Raw genomic sequence first — 21,157 nt, forward strand, 5'->3', positions numbered from 1 at the left:
AATCTCATGTTTTGTGGTTATCATAAAATGTACATCATTTAGCCGGGCGGTGGTGGCGCACGCCTTTAATCCCAGCACTCGGGAGGCAGAGCCAGGCGGATCTCTGTGAGTTCGAGGCCAGCCTGGGCTACCAAGTGAGCTCCAGGAAAGGCGCAAAGCTATGCAGAGAAACCCTGTCTCGAAAAACAAAACAAAACAAAACAAAAAGTACATCATTTATATAACCACTTAAGTGTTTTCAGATTAATTTTGAACTTGTTTTTATGTTTCTTCTCCTAAAAAAACATAGAATTACTCAAATACTTCCATTTTCATACCTAGCATTCTTTACTAACTGGTTCACTGGGCTATGATGGGTAGGGCAGGTTTGTCTTTTTGTTCTACTAACTAGGTGATCAAGTGGTAGGGGTATCCATCACAACTACTGTACTACATCTGGAACACAATCATTCCAGAGCACAGTGACCCCTCTTCTTTGAAGTGCTAGGGACTGAACCTAGGGATTTAAACACACTAAGGACAAACTCTGGACACTGACTGACCTCACTCTACCCCCAATTCTTAACATGCAGGGGCAGTGATATCCTAACATAACAGCTGTAGCAAAAGTCCAACAGGATCATCTGTAATCTCACCTCTACAGCACTCTGGTTACCTGTTTGTCTCCTGGACATGCCAGGAAGCGAGTGCTGGTCACCGTGACCCAAACTACTGTCCCCATGCCTCAGCACCTGCTGAGGACCAGTCAATCAGTCTTGGGCACTCTGCCAGCATACTCTCTCCTAGCAGCCATCGCCTCATCCAGACCAATTCTGAAGGAATGTTTTCAAAGCAGGGGCACTGAACCACTGGGTCATGAGATTGACTTACTGAGCCATGACCCACATTGTTTTCTTAAGAAATAGGAACGCTGGCCTGGAATGCAAATAAAGGTGTTGGAAACTTTTGTTTTGGTCTTGGATACACTTATAACCGGGTGGCAATGTAAAGTTTGTGACTTTAAGTTGCAGTTGAACAGGTAGGAATATACTTCTAGAGAGGGAGTTCCATGGTGTAATGGTTAGCGCTGACTCAGAAACACACTACTGTAACCATGACCCTCAATTTCTAACCTCTACAGGTTTCACTTCCTTTAGCCCCAAGATAAATCATTTCCTTCTACTCTTTTCTCAGAGGCCGCTAATTTCCTTTTTCTGAGCCTTCTGAGAAACCTGGGATCCTAATCTAGTCGATTGCTATTGTGAACCTAATCAGTATCTTTGGGCCTTAGGGTTTGCGAGCTAGGTCTTCTCTAGCCACCTCTGCAGCTCCCTTTCCTTCTGCACAGGGTACTTGGTTATCAAGCCCACCAGAACCTCCTCATCAGGAAGCTCTACTACAGGAGTATCATCAGCAAGTGTCTCCCTGCCTGTCCTGCCACTGTGCAACAAGTTGAACTATTATTTCAATCTAGAATCCCAGGGGTTCCCCCAATGCTCTAATTCCTAACAGCAGCTCAAAATATAAGCATTTAAACCTTGTAGACACAGCCATGACTATAATGTGCCATGACCCCTAAGATACCAAGGGCATTCAATCTCTTGATCACTGCTATCCTCCAGGTACCAAGATGAACATTAAGCATGCTCATGCAGCCTGTCTACTGGAAAGCACACCTGGCCATCTGACACCACCCCCACCAACACAAAGGAAGTGGCTGGCACACTGTCCTTCTAACGGACTGTTCTATGCCCTTGTTCTCTATCTATCTAGTTCCTCTCTGTCACCTCCAAACTTTCTCTTCCTGAAACAGTTCTAAAGAGATTCTCTCCTGGTTCACTCTACCCCATGTAGCTTGTTCCAAGTCTGTCTCTGAAATATTTTCGACTCTCAGGGAGTACACCTATTTATGGTCCCATCTACTTCCAGGGCAAAGGAGCACCTTGCTAGGGCAGTGCAGCAGCTGGGTACTGCATTGACCACGAAGACTAGAATAGTGCAGTCACCAGAAAAAGAGCCTAGCCACTTAAAACTCCACTCCACTCCACCAAGTTTAATGCACTCATGAAAATGTGCGTCCTGCAGAAAACAGACCATAATACTTGATGAAGGGTCTACAGGTTCTGGTTGAAAGCCCTGAAGAAAAGATTAGATAGAAATAAAAACTACATAGGCAACTGAGGAGAATTAGCTTCCTAACTTCAAAAAAGAAATCAATCAGCAAAACAAAACCTGTAGATCAGACTGACAGAATAGAACTGTATCAATGGGATGCAGCTGGGGGCTGGACAGATAGATGGCTCAGCGGTTAAGAGCACTGGATGCTCTTCTAGAGGACCCGGGTTCAGTTCCCAGAACCCACATGGCAGCTCACAACAGTCTGTAACTACAGTTCCTGGGGATCTGATACTCTTACACAAACATACATGTGGGCAAAGCACCAATGCACATAAAATTTAAGAAAAATATTTAAAAAAAAGAATACAACTGGAAACTACACACAAAACCAGCTAGAACTTCTGGACATTTTTAAGATTTATTTATTTAACATGTATACAGTGGCCGGGCGGTGGTGGCGCACGCCTTTAATCCCAGCACTCGGGAGGCAGAGCCAGGCGGATCTCTGTGAGTTTGAGGCCAGCCTGGGCTACCAAGTGAGTTCCAGGAAAGGCGCAAAGCTGCACAGAGAAACCCTGTCTCGAAAAACCAAAAAAAAAAAAAAAAAAAAAAAAAACAAACAAAAAAAACATGTATACAGTGTTCTGCCTGCATGTATGCCTGCACACCAGAAGAAGGTACCAGATCTCATTATAGACGGTTGTGAGCTACCACGTGGGTGCTGGGAATTGAACTCAGGGCCTCTGGAAGAGCAGCCAGTGCTCTTAACCTCTGAGCCATCTCTCCAGCCCCAGGCCTAACGTTCCTACAAAACTGCAATTCTGTTTGCTCTCCCCTCAGTTACTGTATTCCCTTCAACCGTCACACCTAGTTTCAGCAGTTAGAGTCAGAAATGCTTCTGTAGCCAAGGCTAGTTCACAAGCCATCTACCTTTCTTCCATTTCTACTAGCTCTATTTTTATAGTTCCAAGTTTGGGAACATTTCATCCTTCTATAAACCTGGAAAGTCTTTGTAGAAGAAATAGGAACTGGCACTGTCTGCTAGTAGCTGGCTTGATAGGAAGAGGCCAGTCAGAAACCCAAAGGGGTTTTTTGAGTGCTTGAGGTGGGAGTGGCACATAGAATAGGACAAGCCACAGACCCCCAACAGGAACCAAGTTCTCCACTATGGACATAAGGTAGGGAGAGACAAAGGCTGATGACAAAGTAAGTAAGATGGGGTAATCTGGAGGAAGCAAGGAAAAAAAAAAAAAAAAACGCAAACATTAGGAACCTCAATCTACATTTCTAGACAAATGAAGACTCCATTAATAAGACAAAATGGTGAGTGGTCAATTTGACAGTATTTAAGTCACCTAGAAGACAGCTCTGGTATGTCCATGAGGGTGCTTAAGAGATTTAATGGAATGGAATACCCACCCTGCATGTGTGCAGCCCCATCTCATGGGCTGTGGTCCTGGGTGAGGAAAAGAGAAAAGGCAAAGCCACACTAGCACCACTACTCATCTCTCTCTGCTTCTTGACTGCAGAGAACATGACCAGCTGCCTCACATTCTCTCCCTCCCTCCCACAGAAGACTATGTCCTTAAACTGTGAGCCAGAACAAACCTTTCCTTCCTTAAGTTGCTTTTTGTCAGGTATTTGGTCACAGCAGTAATAAAAATAACCAATAAACAGCCATCAAAATTAACTGCCAAAACAAAACTAAAAACTAAAGCAAACAAAACAAACCCCCCAAAACTTTGAGTTTCCAAAACAATTACCAAAGTATTGCTTCTATTTTTTAAAATTCATGAATTAAAAAAAAAAAAAAAAAAAAAAGCTAGGCATAGTGGCACACACTTTTATGCAGGGGTAGACAGATTTCTGTGAGTTCATGGCCAGGCCAAGCAAGTTCTCGGACAGCAAGGGTTTCACAGAGAGAACCTGTCCTAAAACACAAACATCTTATAGGGGCGGAAAGCAAACTCAGAGATAAAATGCAAGTAAATATGAATTAAGGAAAAAACCAAAAAGCAAAAGAACCCCCAAAACACCTGGCAGGAGGTGGTGGTGCACACCGTTGGTCCCAGCACCCGTGGGAGGCAGAGGCAGGTGGACCTCTGAGTTCACGAACAGCCTGGTCTACAGAGCGAGTTCTAGGACGGTCATGGCTACACAGAGAGACCCTGGGGTGGGGTGGGGTACAACAACAACAAACAAAACAAACACCCAAAACAAAGTCTTTCATAATGATTTAGGGGCTGGAGAGACGGCTCAGCAGTCAAGAACACTGACTGTTCTTCCAGAGGACCCGGCTTCTATTCTCAGCACCCATGTGGTACATAGACATACATGCAGGCAAAATACTCACACACATAAAAATAAATGTATCTTTACAAAAATCATGATAAATAAATAAATGTGTCTCCGGGCTGGGGAGAAAGCTCATTCAGTAAAGCATGTGCCCTACAAGCATGAGGACCCAAGTTTTGCCCCCAGAGCCCATGTAAAAAGCAAGTGTGGTGGCATGATGTAGTCCCAATATTGGAGAGGCCAAGACAGGCTGATGGCCGGGGACTGCTGGCTAGTCTATTTGGCCAGCTCTAGGTGAGTGAAAGAACCTGTCTCAAACAAACGACAAGGTGAATGGTGCCTAAGGCATGACAGCTGGGACTGGCCTCTGGGGTTTGTGTGCAGACAGGCATCTTTTAAAACAAGTTCTTTCCCTAGAATTTAATATTAAAAAGGTATCAACCTGAGTTTCAAGTAAAAATGGAACAATTTTGGCAATTTCCACAGAGCCAAACAAAAAGCAACCCTCTATGACAATCATCATTCTCCATTTCTAGGAGTCCATTCACTGCACGATACAATACCAGTTAATGATAGCAAGATGGGAGAGGAAGCAGATGAAGAACACTGATGAATAAGGTTTGTAAAACATCCTGATTCCAGAAACATTTAATTAGAGGAAACAGAATAGCAGGAGAAGGTTTAGGATTTGAACTCAAGATTATGGTATGAGTCCTATGAGATGAAAGTTAAGTTCTACAGGCCTCAAAATCCTCAAAATATGGCAATGTCATGTATAAAGCATAGTAACTATTGCATATCCAATACATGGCCATTCCATTCTAGTACAGTATTGCCTGAATCAGCTAAGCTTTCCTCAAATCATGATCAATACAACTTGGGGGGTGGGGGGCTGTAGTCCAGGAACAGCTATCAAGCCAAGAGCAGTATCAGCATAAGACAGGCATTAAAGGAGCAGAGTTCAGGAAAAGATCCATACACAAGTGTGATCAACTGGTTTTTGGCAGAAGCGCAAAGGCAAGTCAAAGGACAAAGTACAGTATTTTAAACACATGGTGCTCAAACAACTAGACTTTCACATTGACACACACATAGAAATAGTAAGACAGAGAAACCCGAGCTAGACCTAGTTGGTACCTAATTTAAAAGCATATGATCAATAACAGATCATAAACTTAGTTATAAAATGAAAACTATAAAACAACTTTTTTTCTGTTGTTTTTGTTTTTGTAGACAAGGTTTCTCTGTATAACAGCCCTGGCTGTCCTGAACTCTCTCTGTAGACCAGCCTGGCCTCAAACTCACAGAGATCCGCTTGCCTCTGTCTCCTGAATGCTGGGATTAAAGGCGTGCACCACTACCAGCCCAGAAAAGATTATTAAAAAAAAAAAATCCATTTGAATTTATCAAAATTAAGAATTGTGGGACCTGGGAGGTGGCTCAATTGGTAAAATGTGTACTCCGCAGGATTACGGACCTCAACACTCAGCATCTACATAAGAAAGTGGGTGTGGTGGATCACAGCTGCAACTTCAGCACCGTGGAAATAGAAATAGGTGGGCCCCCAGTTCAGTTAGAGCTCCCAGTTCAGTTAGAGGGCAATCAAGGAAGACACTCCACATCACACCTGCACACCTGAACCACTCACATAGAGATACACACATGCACAGATAGAGAAACTGCTCTAAGACTCTCATTAAGGGAATGAAAATATAAGCTACGGACCGGCAGGGAAGTACATTCAAAACACTGTATGTGGAGTAACTACAGAAACCAGCAAAGTAAAAAGGGACCATGGTAGGGGTGGGGGTGGGGGTCAGGAGCAACAGGGAAGGCACAAGTGATCCGAAGGGGGAAATGGCAAAAATGGGGGAGGGGAAGCACATGACTCTAAATGGGAGGTGGAGGGAGATCAATGCCGAAGGAGGGAGGTGGGTAAAATAAGGATGGCTCAAAAAGTCCTAAGAAGTCATAAGGAATCATACTACTAACTATCTACCCTAAAAATGCCTATAGTACATGTGAGTCAGTATAGAAATATACATACATAGTTTAAATGAAAATTCCCCACCTGTGCTGACAATGCTACTCCAAAGATTCAGAGCAGCTAACAAAACCCCGACACCAGGCACTTCAAGTTGTTAGTCAGAGTTGCCCCCTGGAGCTGGAAGGTCAGTCCTTATTGCTAAAGACACCATGTACTTCAGATACTGGGCCCAGAGGCCCCAAGCTGCATCTAACCTGAAAGCCTCCTCCCCGAGGACTATCTTTCATGGTATCAGAAGGCACCTTGCAAGCTTCCAGGAAGGGAAGTAACCAACAATCCTATCCAGCTACAAGGCCTTGAACCACAACTATCACCAGCATGGCACCATGACCCTAAGAGTGCAGTAGTGGCACATATTATTGGCAGTAGCCAACAGTTCTGTAAGTGGACTTAAGACCTGTTCAACAGGAGGGAAACCAAGCCTGGTACTGGTTAGTGAAGTCATGAATCTTGGAGGAAAACTTAAAATTACCACTTTACTAAGCCAGCAAAATTTCTCAGTATTATCCTTCTTTATGTGGGTTCTGGAGATTGAACTCAGGTTACCAGACTTGTGGCAAGTACCTTTACCTACTGAGCCATCTGGCTGGTCTTGTCACCTCCAGTTGAAGGTATACATATACACCAAGAGTCACCAAGGATACATTTTAAAAATATATATCTATGTCAGCATCCTCATTTTAAAGGAGCTGCACAGGAACTAATGGGTACTTTGGGAAAGTGGTCACTATGACTCCTAACATGAGCACCATCGCCAGCACAGGATCTCATGAGGGCAGAGACACTAACAGTGTAAACTTTTTCCTGATTTTTTTGCTACGCAGCCCTGGCTGTCCTTACACTCATGGGCATACTGCTTCCCAGGTGCTGGGGTTACAAGTGTGTGCTCAGCCTGAATAAATACTGCCTTTCCCCTTTTTTTCCTAAAGACGGCTCTCAGGCCCAGCGGTGGTGGTGGTTCACACCTTTAATGCCAGCACTTAAAAGGACAAGGCAGGTGGATCTCTTTGGGTTCGATGCCAGCCTGGTCTACAGAGCAAGCTCCAGGACAGCCAGGGCTACACAGAGAACCCCTGTCTCAAAAAATAAAACAAACAAAGACAGGGTTTCATGTAAGTCTCACTTCAAACTTGCTATGTAGTTGAAAGTGACCTTGAATGTTTAATTGTTCTGCCTCTAACTTCCAAATTCTGGGATATAGTCATTCACCATCATAGCAGATTCTGTATGATACTGGGGACTGGAGCCCAGGGCATCATGCTGCTTAGGCGAGTACTCTAGCAACTGAACTACATCCTTAACCCCAACTGTTTAACAGAAAACTCATGTGAGACACTGTTTTATTAGTTTGCAAAACACTTTCACATGAATCATCTCACTTGTTCCTGAGTTAAGCTGGGTTGACATCATCTTGTTCTTTTTCACACCCATTCCCAAACTTTAAAAATAGATGCTGGCAGAGGGTTAATAAGAAAAAGGAGGTGGGAGTTAAGGTATGGTTATTATTTGTGATAAATACAAGGCAGAGTAAGAAAAGCTGGCTCAAAAATTAAAACAAGAATATATTTAAGTGTGTCTCACATGACTGAATTACATAAATGAGGAATTTTAGAAACTGTCAGAGTTATTACATTAAAAGGGGGAAAGTGGTGCTGAGGGAGGCCAGGGAACTGATTCCCTCAAGACCCCTGAAATAGAATATTCATCTTTATTTACAAATAAAGCCAAGGTGGAAGACAAACTACAAAAAAAAAAAAAAAAAAATCTGGCAACAAGGAAGAAAAAATTTCTTAGATTTGGTCCAAAACTGGTGGGCAAGCTGAGATGTGAGTGGGCAGGGCAAAGAGCCCCTCCTCCAAAAAAAAAGTTTTCAAGAAAGAGGGGTTGGCAAGGTAACTCAGATCTGTTTACTATTTGTACAGCCTATGAGCTAAAAGCAAGCATGCATGTTTTTCTATCTTTCAATGGCTGTGGGAGGGAACAGGGACAGACAGATGAGGATGGGACATGACAACGACTAGTATTTTGTATCAGAAAATCAGATAAAATTCCAATTTCAAACCCATGATACAATTCATTGGGACACAACTACAGTCATTTGTCAATGTACTGCCTTCCTCTGCTTTTACATTATAAGGGCAAAGGAGGATAGTTACAAGAAGAGGCATCTAGCCTGCAAAGCTTGAAATAATTCACTACCTGGCCTGCTGCAGAAAGTCAGACAATGCCTAGTAGAGATCATTATTATATCTGTTGCTTAAAAATCTTTCATTGACTTCCCACTGTTTCTAGGGAAAGTCTAACTTAACAGGGTCTATAAAGCTGACTGCTAGCAGATAACTCAGCTCTACCTTCCTTCCCACTCACAGTTTGCTCATCTACGCCCTTGTCCACTAGTGGAACCACACTGTACTTTCTTGAGAGACACTCCTCCACTCCTAGGCTCTGACTGTTTCTCTCAAGGATTTCCCTCGCCTAGCGATTGCATACTAGTTACATGCTTGGTACATGGATAGAGAACACAAACATTTAACCAACATTTGTTTGAGTAAACACATGGCACTTTAAACCCGCAGACTGCCCCTGCAACCAACAGTGCAGCGTGTCCAGCCCTTGAGTGAATTAAGTTCTGATGGATAGTTGACAAAGCCTGGACTCTTCCCCCAGAAACATGTCCACAATTTCAGGGACAGCTCCCAAAAAGCCTCTACGGTAGAGTTGGCAATGTTCAACTGACACTGAAGACAGAGGAAAAAAATTCTACCCATGGATCAGTTTGGCTGAATTGGCTCTCAGAGAAAACATATCCTATTAAGATTCCCGGAAAATCTGTTTCTCAACCTATATGCTTGGGTGATTTTTTTTTTCTAGAGAAGTTTTCCTGTAATGTAAATTTTAGACTATGCTGGCAGATTGAATTTTGTTGGCCTTCTCTCTCTGGTGCATTCTTAATGATGATTGATTTGATTTGAATCTTTGCCCACCATGCAAATAGCAGCACTAGGCATTCCTATTCCCATCCAGGATCGTAAGGACCAGAGCAGTTCTCTAAATCACACATAAGGAAACTCACAAAATCCACCTGCCTCTATCTCCAGAGTGCAGGATTAAAGGCATGCACCACCACACCTGGCACTGCTGTGGGGCGTTTACCCACCAAGCCCACAGCTCCCCAGGGTTTTCTTGAGTGTGAGCAGCAGGAAATATTAGATAGAAAGATTTACTGCAGAGAATCTTGCGGAGATAAACAGATAGAAAATAAAGGATAGCCTGGAGGGGGCCTGGAACCTTTTCCAACGGGCCCTGACTGTCTCTGCCCCAGGGTATTTATAGAGACACCAAGGAGGTGGAGCAAAAAAGACCTCCCCCAGCATAGCCAAGTGCAGACCATCTCAGACACTTGCAATCAGGCCCGGGTCCTAATCATCCTCTATGCGGACCTGCTGGGTAAAGCCACGAGGAACCCGAGAACGGGCTCTCACACACTGCTGGGTATATCTTAATTCAGTCACTTATAAAAACTATGACCAACAAAGAGCACCTATAGTTTAATCTCTTTACAGTAGGTGTCATATGTGATTTAGATCTTGAAACAAGTCAGGGTGCTGGAGAGATGGCTCAGGGGTTAAGAGCAGTGGCTGTTCTTCCAAAGGTCCCAGCAACCACATGGTGGCTCACAACCATCTATAATAGAAAATCTGGTATCAGCAGTCAAGGTTGGGGCAGTTCTTTGCCCAGCAGGCCATTTGTGCCAAGAAGACAAACTTCCAAACGGAGTGTCTTAGAAACCCAACATTCTCTCAGGAGTAGATTGGTGCTGCCAGGAGCAATCGTGTCTCCTGTCAACAGAATTCTAAGTTATTAAAACGTTTAAATGCCATATTCTCCAGGTCTATGAAGTGTTAGTTACCTATCCATCTGACCTATGTTTCTGTAAATCCGGAAAACCTAACTAACGTAACTATAGATATGACAATCATGGGTGACTATTAATCTGTAATTCTTTTTTTTAAGTTTTATTAATGAATTATTTTTATTTTATGTGCATTGGTATTTTTCCTGCATGTATGTCTGTAGGAGGGTGTTGGATCTCCTGGAAGCGGAGTTACAGACAGTTGTGAGATACCATGTGGGTGCTAGAAATTGAACCTGGGTCCTCTGGAAGAGCAGTCAGTGCTATTAACCCCTGAGCCACCTCTCCAGCCCCAATCTGTAATTCTTATCTACCTAAATAACCTAAGGACTAAGGCTTCACATATCAAAATAAACAGTCTGTAAACAGATGTACAGTATAAGGACAATGGCCTCAAAATTGTGACAATACACAAAATATCTTAGAGGTAGAAATGTATAGTGCAATATGATAACAATATCCTTAATATTTATCAATATACAAAATATCCTAAACAGAGGTAAAACATACATACAATATGATGAATATAATTTTACATTTGTATCAATATACAAAGTATTTCAAATAGGAGTAGGAACATGTGTACAATATGACAATTATAGTTTTGAATTTGTATCAATATACAAATTACCTTAAATAGGAATATAAAAAGTTTATATTTGTATCAATATACAAGAATCCATATCAGTGCAAATTATCTAAGGCTGATAATTTGCTAAATTAGTTTACTAGTAGATACAACAATCTACCTTAATATCCTATACCTACTATTCTCCTTTTTTTCTTTTCTTAAAGAGAATCCTGAGTCTAAATTTTATTGCTCCACCCCCAAGCCTATAACAACTTATCCATAACCCTGAGAAAAATGAAACCTTCGGGAGAGGGAGCATTGTTTTCTTAAAATTGCTTCTTGCTGTTTAGGGGGCGACAGTATCTCTGTGGGGTCCTGTAAGAAAGCTAAATAGTTATGTCTCAATAAGACTAGCCAGTCTCAGAGAAATGGGTAAGGTTATCAGAGGTTCTGGCTAGAAGTGTAGTGTGATGGACCATCTCATCTTGGAACTGTCCTGAAGAGTTTGCAGTCCAAAGCTGATCATTGAGTGGTATTTTTAGGTTCAATGGCATCATTATGGACCAGGCAGAGTCATTGTTGTTGTGGGGCCCCATCTTGCTTCTGGAGACTTCAGAGATTGTTATTGGCAAGACTTGTATTTCACTGTGGAAAACCTGGACATTGTTAATATCAAAATGGAAAGATTAGATTTTAGGATGATGCAAGGAAGGAGTCCCAGAAATCAAGGAAAAGCATGGAAAGAAATAGGATCTTGACAACATTGGTCCCTAGATTATTGGTATACATGCATAGCACTCACACATAAAATGTAAGTGAACAAAGTTTAAAAAAACCAGACAAATAGGAGCTAACAAGACAGGGCTCAGCAGGTAAAGGTGCCTGTGCCAAGCCAATTGACCCTAGTTCCATCACTGCGACCCACAGGATGGAAGGAAAGAAACTGATTTCCTTAGGTTTTCTTTGACCTCTACAAGCACACCATAGTGACTGCAGGTGTGTACGTACACACGTACACACGTACACACACACACACACACACACACACACACACACACACACACACACAGTCCTGCTAGCCAGGCAATGGTGGCACATGCCTTTAATCCCAGCACTCGGGAGGCAGAGCTAGGCAGATCTCTATGAGTTCAAGGCCAGCCTGGGCTACAGAGCGAGATCCAGTACAGGCACCAAAACTACACAGAGAAACCCTGTCTCAAAAAAACCAAAAAGGAAAAAAAGAAAGAAAGAAAGAAAGAAATCCTTCGAGCACTTTAGCAAATGTCAAGAGTTAATGTGATACTTCTTCATAATGCTTCTCATTCTCACAATCACGACCAAATTCGGTTTTCATTTAGTGAACTAGGTTAACAATCCACTTATGGACAATATTAGAAGTCAACAGTTCATTATTTTGGACCTTCAATTAAGAAAAACATTGTACAGTAATGACTTCCTCGACCACAACAGGTAGAGGCAGCTGGTTTCCATTCTGTGATACAGCTGCTATTTTTATTTACATAGCTCCCTCAACTTTCAGTGAGGCTTGTATTTATAAGAACCATGCTTTAAAGTATACCAACTGTATGCTGCCACTAGCAATTTTATTTAATCGTTGGAAACTTCACTGTTACCAAGTACAAAGAAAACAATACATCCAAAAATGTATCACAAGAGGCCAAGGAAGGTGTATACAGAGATTTCCTTTTGCAACTCACAGCTTACTGCTCAGCATGAATGACTTTCCAAAGTTCCTCTGAGGCCCTGCAGCTTGCGCTCGCTCGCTCGCCTTCCCAACTTCATTTCTTACTCTCACTTCATTATGCCTTACCACCCCCAGGTTCCTTCCGTTCTTAATCATGCCAAGATCTTTCTTGCCTCACTAAATCCTTCTTGGCTCTTAGAATAAATACTAGGGAACCTCTCCTAGGCGGCTTTTACACATATCCTTGCCAATTGTGTATGTACAATGCACCCACTTTTGATTTAACCTTATACAAGGGAGAATAGCAAGATCCTAGCATATTACAGTCCCAAGCCATCAAAAGTGTGGTCTCTGTACTTCTGGAACCATCTCCAGGACTTGTAAGGTAGAAACATCACCAAGTCAGCCACTGCATTATTTTCACATTTGTACAAAAGATGCAAACGCAGTGGTGATGCCTGTGTGGGTATCCCTCAGCAGACACCAAGACAAAAGGTACAAGCCAGGTGGTGACTCACTTAATTCTCTATCGCCACATTCTCACAAAGGGAAAAGGGGCCACTTTCACTCACCAATGTCCTTTGAGAACACAGACAGAGTGACTAAGTTTCCCGAGTCTTGCCCCTTGCACATCTTTTTAGTATTCTCCAAGAGGACCAAGAAGATGGCTCAAGATGCTGAAGACTCATGAGAAAGTGGAAGGAGCTAAGAGACTCCTGAAAGTTGTCCTTTTGACTCTGACACATGAGCCACAGCAGTTGCATTGCCACACACAGTAATAATAATAATAACTCTGCATAATGAAACAGTATCTGAATAAGCACTTCTGCTACACACAGAGAAATACGACTGTCTCCGCAGACAAGTATGGGGTAACTGAGAGACGTCTGCACCAGCCACTTTATCACATCTTTTTTACTCGGAACAACAATCATTAGTTCAAATTCAGCAGTTGTTTGTTTGTTTGTTTTTTTAAAGACATTAAGGAAACAAGATCTTAGCTGGACACACCAGTAATTCATGTAATTTTGGTACTTGGAGGAGGAGGCAGGGGAGTTTACTCAAAGTTGCAGGCTAGCCTGCACAGAGACCCTATTTCCCTACTGCCCTCCCACCCAAAAGGGTGGGAAAAGGAGTTCACCAAGGCAAGTAAAAACTGGTAGTGCAATGTCAAAATTCCAACTGTTAAGGAAGAAACCAGAATTCTGAAAAGACTTCCCAACCCCCTTTTAGTAGTACTGAGAATTAACATAGGGTCTAGAATATGCAAGGCAGATGCTCTACCAATGTTCCTGGCCAGTTTTTATTACGGAGTTACGAGGGCCAGCCTTAAACTTTGATCCTCCTCCCATAGATTCTCAAGTAGCTGGGATTATGGGCCTGTACCATCAGTCCCAGCCTGGAAAAGTGTTAAAAAAAAAATTGTCTATGTATATGGGTGTTCTGCCTGCATGAATACTTGTATATTACATGTGTATACTGTCCAAGGAGGCCATAGGAAGGCACTGAATCCCCTTGGGACTAGGGTTATAGCCTGTTGTGAGCTGCATGTGGGAGCCGGAGTCCCGGGTCAGTGTTTTTTTCTTTTTTTCTCCCCCCTTTGGTTTTTTTGAGACAGGGTTTCTCTGTGTAGTTTTGGTGCCTATACTGGAACTTGCTCTGTAGACCAGGCTGGCCTTGAACTCAGAGATCCTCCTGGCTCTGCCTCCCAAGTGCTGGGATTAAAGGCATGCACCACCACTGCCCAGCCCCGGGTCAGTGTTCTTAAGCACTGAGTCATCTCTCCAGACCCTGGAAAAGCTTTTAACAGCACTTTAATATTTAAGATTTCTCTTCGGTTAGTGAAAGTACTAGCAAATGTAATTTTTAAAGTATCTGCATATTAACTATAGCAACACATGGAAGACCTGTGTAAGAGTGGACCAATGATCCAAGTTCCACAGCACAGTAGGGTATAAGAGCTACTTAAGAATATAAAGCAGAACAATGTGGTTTAATGCAAAGGGAACAGGGCAAACTCAACAATAAAGACTGCAGACTGCACACAGTACCAACCTAAGACTAACCACTGACAGAAGCCAGTGAGATGGCTTAAGGTATAAAGATGCTTTCTGACAAACTTATCTCAGGATCCACACAGCAGAAAGAGAAAACCAACTTCCATAAGTTATCCTCTAACCTCCAATGTATCCCATGTGCACGATCTCAAAGAAATATAATAGTAAAAGACACTGTTGGCTACTACTTACAGAGGTTTAGTACATACTAAAAATACACTACCATCTCAAAGAGCTATTAAAAAAAAATCACCTTTTCAACTATTCATCTGCTAAAGGCTGATTTTTCACCTCATACTGAATGAAATCAGGAGCAGATAAAAACCCAGTTAAAAAAACAAAAACAAAACAATGTCTAAAAGATTCTTTCACAGGGCCTGGATAGATGCTCAGTGGTTGAGAGCACTGGGTGCTTTTGCAGAGGACCCCAAGTTCATTTCCAAGCACCCACACAGTAGCTCATAATCATCTGAAAACTCTAGACCCAAAGGACTGCCCTCTTCTTGTCTTAAAAACACCTGTATGCACGCATGTGAAACACTCATACACAAATCTTAAAAAAAAAAAATTCTTTCAAATCTGAAAAGTACCCTACCAAAATCTAGCTGATTTATGAGCAGAAATTGACAGATTAGTCCTACACACAAGTGGCTAAAAACAGGCAAAACAATCTTGAAAAAACCAAAAACCTCAGATTCCTATGTCACTACTGACTATGACACCACAGTAACGTGAGGGAGACTGCGGGCTGACGTGAGGACAAACAGAGTGGCAGAAGGAAGATCTCAAGACAAGCCCTGAAATCCATGCACATTCATTTTCCACTAAGGAATTCAATGAGGAACCAAGAGCCTTCTAACAGGCTAAGACAAGTTGTACCCTTTGCTCACACCACACATATCAACCTCTAGTGGGTCCTATAAACCTAAATGCAGGAGCTGAGTATAAATGTTCAGACTGTCTACTGTGAGGTCCCTGGATAGTACACCGAAAGTAAAAAGTGCAAAAGTAAACAGTTCAACTGGACCTCAAGCAAGGCCCTGGACTCAATTCAGAACACCAAGGGAAGAAAAGTGGAAACACAATTTCACCACCATAGATGGAAGAATTGTTTATAAATCATATATACTCTTGAAGCCTGCTAAGGTGGCTAAGGTGGCTAAAAGCCAAGCAAAGAGTGGGTAAGCATGGAGACGGATTCCGAGCCTCGTACACTGTTGCTAGGAATGTATAAAGTGAGAGGTTGAGGAAAAGTTTGACAGTTCCTCAAAGTGTCAAATAGGGATACAACATGTCTCAGCAATTTCATTCCTAAGGAACAACCAAGAGAAATGAAAACACAGGCATGTTTTACAGGAATGTTTATAACACCATTATTTGTAACAGCCAAGAAATAGAAACAATTCATTTATCTAACAGGACAATGTGGTAAACTCACATTAATGAAATATTATTCAGCTACAAACAGGAGCAAGGTATTGTTATATATGCAATATGGATGAAGCTTGGAAATAGGCTAAATGAAAGATGTCAATCACAAAGTACCATATGTATATTATGCCATTTACATGAAATGTCCAGAGTAAGTAAATAAAAACAGAAGGCAAATTAGGGGTTGCCAGGGGCTGAGTAGTGAGAACTGCTGCGAGCACATGATTTTTTGGCACCTATGGACATTTAAAACTTGGCCATCAAAACTGGATCCCCAGAACTCATGTGGTGGGAGTAAGAACAACTCCCCCAAGCTGTCCTCTAACCCCCACAAGCCTCATGGAGCATGCTCTCCCAACAAATTAATGACCTAGTAAGTGCTCGCTTCAGCAGCACATGTACAAAACCGGAACCATACAGAGAAGACTAGAATGGCTCCTGCACAAGGATGACAGACACACACATTTATGAAGTGTCCCATTTTAAAGTTATAACATAACATAACATTTGGCCGTACAAAGTCATATTCACAAGTGTGAGCTCTGCTTATTCTCTTATACAGAACAACAAATAGGACTGATGAAGCTTCACAAAAGTGGCCCCTATCAGACACAGCACATGCTACTAAGCACATATTAATTTTACACACTGCTAGGTTTTATACATAGCAAGTAGTGTTTAAATCACATTTCTTTTAAAAAAAAAATCTCGCACTAAAGTGTGTGTGTGATTGTGTGTTTTGTTTGCACAGAGCCCAGAGAAGAGATGTTAAGTGTTCTCTTCCACCACTTCTCCACTTCCAGACAGAGAGACAGAGGCTCTCACTGAAACTGGAGCTGTTTTTTAGATAGGCAGGTGGACAGCAAGCTCCAGCTAGCTATCCTCCTCTCTCTGTCCCCACAAGCTCACTGCCTTGCCCAACTTTTCACATGGGCTCTAGGATTTGAACTCAGGCTCTCAGAGCTGCACAGAAAAGCACCCTTACTTGCCCAGTTACTATCTTCCCAGCCCTCACCACAATTCCTTAACAGATTATGTCAAAAAAAAGGACAAGCTAATGTAACGGGACAGAATCCAATACAATTGTGTTCTATTGGGAACTATCAAACATGTCATGATACCTTTCCCTGTAAGAATCCAACAGTACCAGACACGTTCTGACAAGGTAATTCATCTACTCTCAGTGAACTGCCATTCACCAAACCAGTCACTTCATTTTATTTTATCAACTTCCACATTCCTGTGATCCCATTCCTAGGATTACACATGGCAAGTAAGTTCTTGGAAAGATGGTCTAATGACAAACCAGATTACCAAACGCTCTGGAAGATATTCCAGAGAAAGACTGCCGATTGAAGACAGTTTACTGACAGTTTTGATTGGCTCCTCGCTGTTAAGGACTCCTCAGCTGTAGGAGCAACAATGCACCATGAGGAAGCTGCTACATATGGCAACCACCAAAATGAACACAAAGGACCTCCCTAAAAGCTAGACTGGATTACAGGTGACACGGAGGTAACATGTTCTCAAAAACGTCCCTATTGCAAACACCAGGAAAAGACTGCAGGAGACAAGTTGCACCAATTTCCCTTTAGGTAGGTTTATCAATGTTTCAACAAATAAAACTTTGAAAGCCTAATAATAAAACAATCACATTTCAGTTTTTGCTGAAGGCAAACATAAAAGTTTGTGGCATGATTATGTAACAATGCCAAGCAGTCTAGTCAAGAGAGCATTATAAAAGGCATGGCTTCTAGACGAGCCTATTTCAATGTTTTATCATCAATCAATACAACTGCTTAGAAACACACACACACACACACACACACACACACACACACGCACACGCACACGCACACGCACACGCACACACACACACACAAAATCTAGAAACACTGAAATTTCTATACTCTGGCACCAAACACATTTCTAAGTTCTGAGAAGTCTGAATGGTGGGCAATTCCCGGAAAAGTGGCTAGCAAGTGCAATCGTGCTGGCAAAAGGCCAATCAGACTCCTCTGCAAGAATTCAGAAACCACAAAATATTCCCTTTCATATGAAAGCAAACTAGAGTCAAATGCAGCACTGAAGGAAACACAGCCTCTCCAAAGTATCTTTTACTTCAATTACTGTACTTGAAAACAACTATTGAGAAAAGGATAGGATATGGAAATACGACACAGAGGACATCGAAAATAGGTCTACAGTTCTGTGTTCCTCCGCGGGCTAGCACTGCATTAACAAACGGCAGTAAATGTTTGTGAAGAAAAGGCTAAGGACACACCTATCCCAGGCCTGGTGTGGCTTTCACAGGAAGACCAGTCTGGGCTACAAAGTGAGGACAGGACCACCTCGGTTACATAAGACTGTCTGAAAGCAGAATGACTTTCTATTGGACATAAGTTCTTTAGCAAAGGAGACAAAACACTAAACTTATTTAATAAGCCCATTGCCACTTCAAACATTTCAAGGGGAGAATAAAATCCAGACCTTTAGAACATCCTCGGGTTGAAAACAGGTAGCCCAGCTACCTGTGACTTATGCCTTGCTCATTCAGGACTGCTATCTTCAACGAGTTAGCACTCTGTATATTCTGAGTTAGCACTCTGTATATTTATCTGATTAGAGGGTGCTCAATCAAGAGCCAGGTTATGTCACGGTCCGTTCTCCAAATTCGGAGGGAATTCAGAAAACAAGCAACAGTACGGTGATCCAGACAACCAACCATGTTAGATCAGGCGTTCCATATTGGTTTAGTAAATTGTCTCAGAGACATGGAAACCTCAATTTTGCACGTGTTGACTCTAAGGCTGCAACAGTTAAGCAGTCACCTACTCTTCCCCACCGCATTTAGTACTGTCCCGTGCAGGAGTTAGTTACCTTTCCACTCTAGGCACCCCCATCTCACAGCCTCTAATCTTCCACTCCCTCCCTAAGGGTTCTCTCCAACTCTTAAGGGAGAGATGGTGAAAGGATGAGTAAGCAGGCCGAGACTTATCTTGGTCAAAGAGCACAGACCCTGGCACCAGCAGCGGAAAGCAGGGGTGAGAAAGCAGACTGGAAAGCCTAACGGGGAGTCCGTCCAGCGGGGAAGGCTTTCCTCTGGCAGTGGCTGCCACCTCGTTCCTGAATCAGACTCCAACCTACCCCACCGCCCGCTTCACCACTCCCCGGCGGTCCCCCTGTGCCAAGTGCACTTTCTGGAGACAGTTCCATCTTTCAAACAGTAATAAAGATGTACGTGATATACCCAGGTTCCGGTCGGTCAAAGACAATAAAGCCTCACCCTGCAGCATGGTTAAGTTCGAATGTCCTGTTTCACAAGATGGACTGAATACTGCTCGTCTCGACACCATGATCACTCCCCACCCCGCCCAGGGCCCACCTCTATTCGGCAAAAAGGTGACGGCTAGGAGCAACTTCAAATGTATGTCAATCGCTTGGTGGTGGTGCTGGGGGAACAAAAGGACTTCTGAATTACTTGAACAGCCTGGTTCCGAGTGCCTGGCCTTGTTTTTCCCCAAAGAAAAATAGGACACTGAGAGTTCGGAGATGTCTTTCTCGCCTTTCCTACGCCGGCCGCCAGCAGCTACCTAGCGGGCTTCCGAGGGGCTCGGTATAGCTTTCTTCGAGGCGCCAACTTGCCCTCCTCGGTGGCCAAACGTCTGGGAAGTTCCCCCGTTTTCTTTAAAAGGTCTAAGTTCTCTACGGATGAGGGACGCCAAGGAGCGGTTTCCTTTGTTGAAATGCCCGAGATCAGTTGAACTGGGGGGGAGCAGGTGGGGAAAGACTGCTCAGAGAAGGCGGGACAGATGCGGGGGACCCGACCAGGCGGCTCCGGGCTGCCTCGAGGCCTGCGGCCCCCGCCACCTGTCCGCCGCGCCTGGGGACGGGGGAAGGCGCCGCCACCTCCACTCAAAATGGAGGTTACGAAACGCGCGCCGCCCGCCCGTCCGCCACATGGCCGGGCCGCGTCCCGACGTTCAGACCCCGGCACCGCAGGGGCAGCCACTCACCCACAGACCGGTAGCCCAGGATGGCGATCTTCCGGGACTTGGACTGCGGCATCTTGGCGGCCTGCTCAGCCCCGGCCCAACCACATCAACCGCGGCGGCGGCGGCTCCTCCGGCTCAGACTATCGGCGGCGGGCGCGCCGGGGGAACGCGGCATACAGAGCGCGGCGGCGGGCGCGGCTGCCTCTCGCTGGCTCGTCCCTAGCTCGCTCAACCGCCCGGAACCGACCGCGCGGGCCCTCCCCCCACAACACACCCACGTGACCGCGCGCGGCCGCGTCGTCAGCGCCGCCTCCCGCCTCCCGCCGCCGACTCCCGGCCCGGAACGCGCGGGGGTGCGCCGGGGGATCGTTTTACTTTAAAGGGAAAAAGCGGAGACGCCCCAAGGCCCCCGGAAAAGTCACGACCGAAACTCGCTGCGTCATGACCCTCCCACCTACTTCCGCCGCTCTTTAATTACGACAGTCCTTGCCCGAGCTCTGACTGGACGGCTCCCGGACAGCCGCGCGATGACGCAATGGAAACTCCGTCTACCATTGGGAATTCAGAGGGGGCGGAGCCAAGAAGAGGCGCTGCTCAGCGCGGAGCTAAAAATATAATTTGGCTGCGTTTGCGCCGCTGAGCGCCTGCGTGGTTCAAGAGCGTGGCTCTACCGGGGGGTGGGCGGGCGGGCGGGCGGGACGGCGGGCAGACTCCTCAATGATTGGCTGATGTGGGGCGTGAGGGCGGAACCGACGGCGAGAAGTGCGGTGATTGGTGGAGTGCTGAGCCGTTGGCCGGCTTGCTTCTGCCGGCCCTTAAAAGGCACGAGGCGCGTGGCCCTAGGCTGTGCGTTGGCTGCCACCTCTCCAGTCTTGTTTATTCTTTAAATTACCGTCCTGCTATGTTAGCGTTAGTCTGGGCTTAATGTGGGTGGTGACGAAGCTTTATTCGTGGCCGAGGGACTGTGGGAAGAATGGAATCTGTGCAGATTCCAAATGTCAGAAATTGCATTAAAAGCAGGGCGAGCTGGCCAGTCCTGGGGCGGA

At 44.2% G+C, this 21,157-nt stretch overlaps 1 protein-coding gene and 1 non-coding gene across 2 annotated transcripts in view; one reads left to right on the plus strand and one right to left on the minus strand.

Annotated features, from left to right (window-relative positions):
• Rheb (Ras homolog, mTORC1 binding) overlaps positions 1 to 20,558 on the minus strand; it is a 47,914-nt gene extending 27,356 nt beyond the window's left edge. Inside the window, exon 1 of the mRNA XM_028879523.1 lies at positions 20,133 to 20,558. Within this exon, the coding sequence (XP_028735356.1) occupies positions 20,133 to 20,184 (52 nt within the window). The 5' untranslated portion in view covers positions 20,185 to 20,558. The remainder of the gene's footprint in view (positions 1 to 20,132) is intronic.
• LOC114700145 lies at positions 16,494 to 16,601 on the plus strand. The gene has a single exon (XR_003735639.1). It is a non-coding gene; the product is annotated as a U6 spliceosomal RNA (small nuclear RNA).
• Positions 20,559 to 21,157: the final 599 nt, after the last annotated feature.

The sequence above is a fragment of the Peromyscus leucopus genome, chromosome 3 (assembly GCF_004664715.2).
Source record: "Peromyscus leucopus breed LL Stock chromosome 3, UCI_PerLeu_2.1, whole genome shotgun sequence".
Classification (NCBI taxonomy): Eukaryota; Metazoa; Chordata; class Mammalia; order Rodentia; family Cricetidae; genus Peromyscus; species Peromyscus leucopus.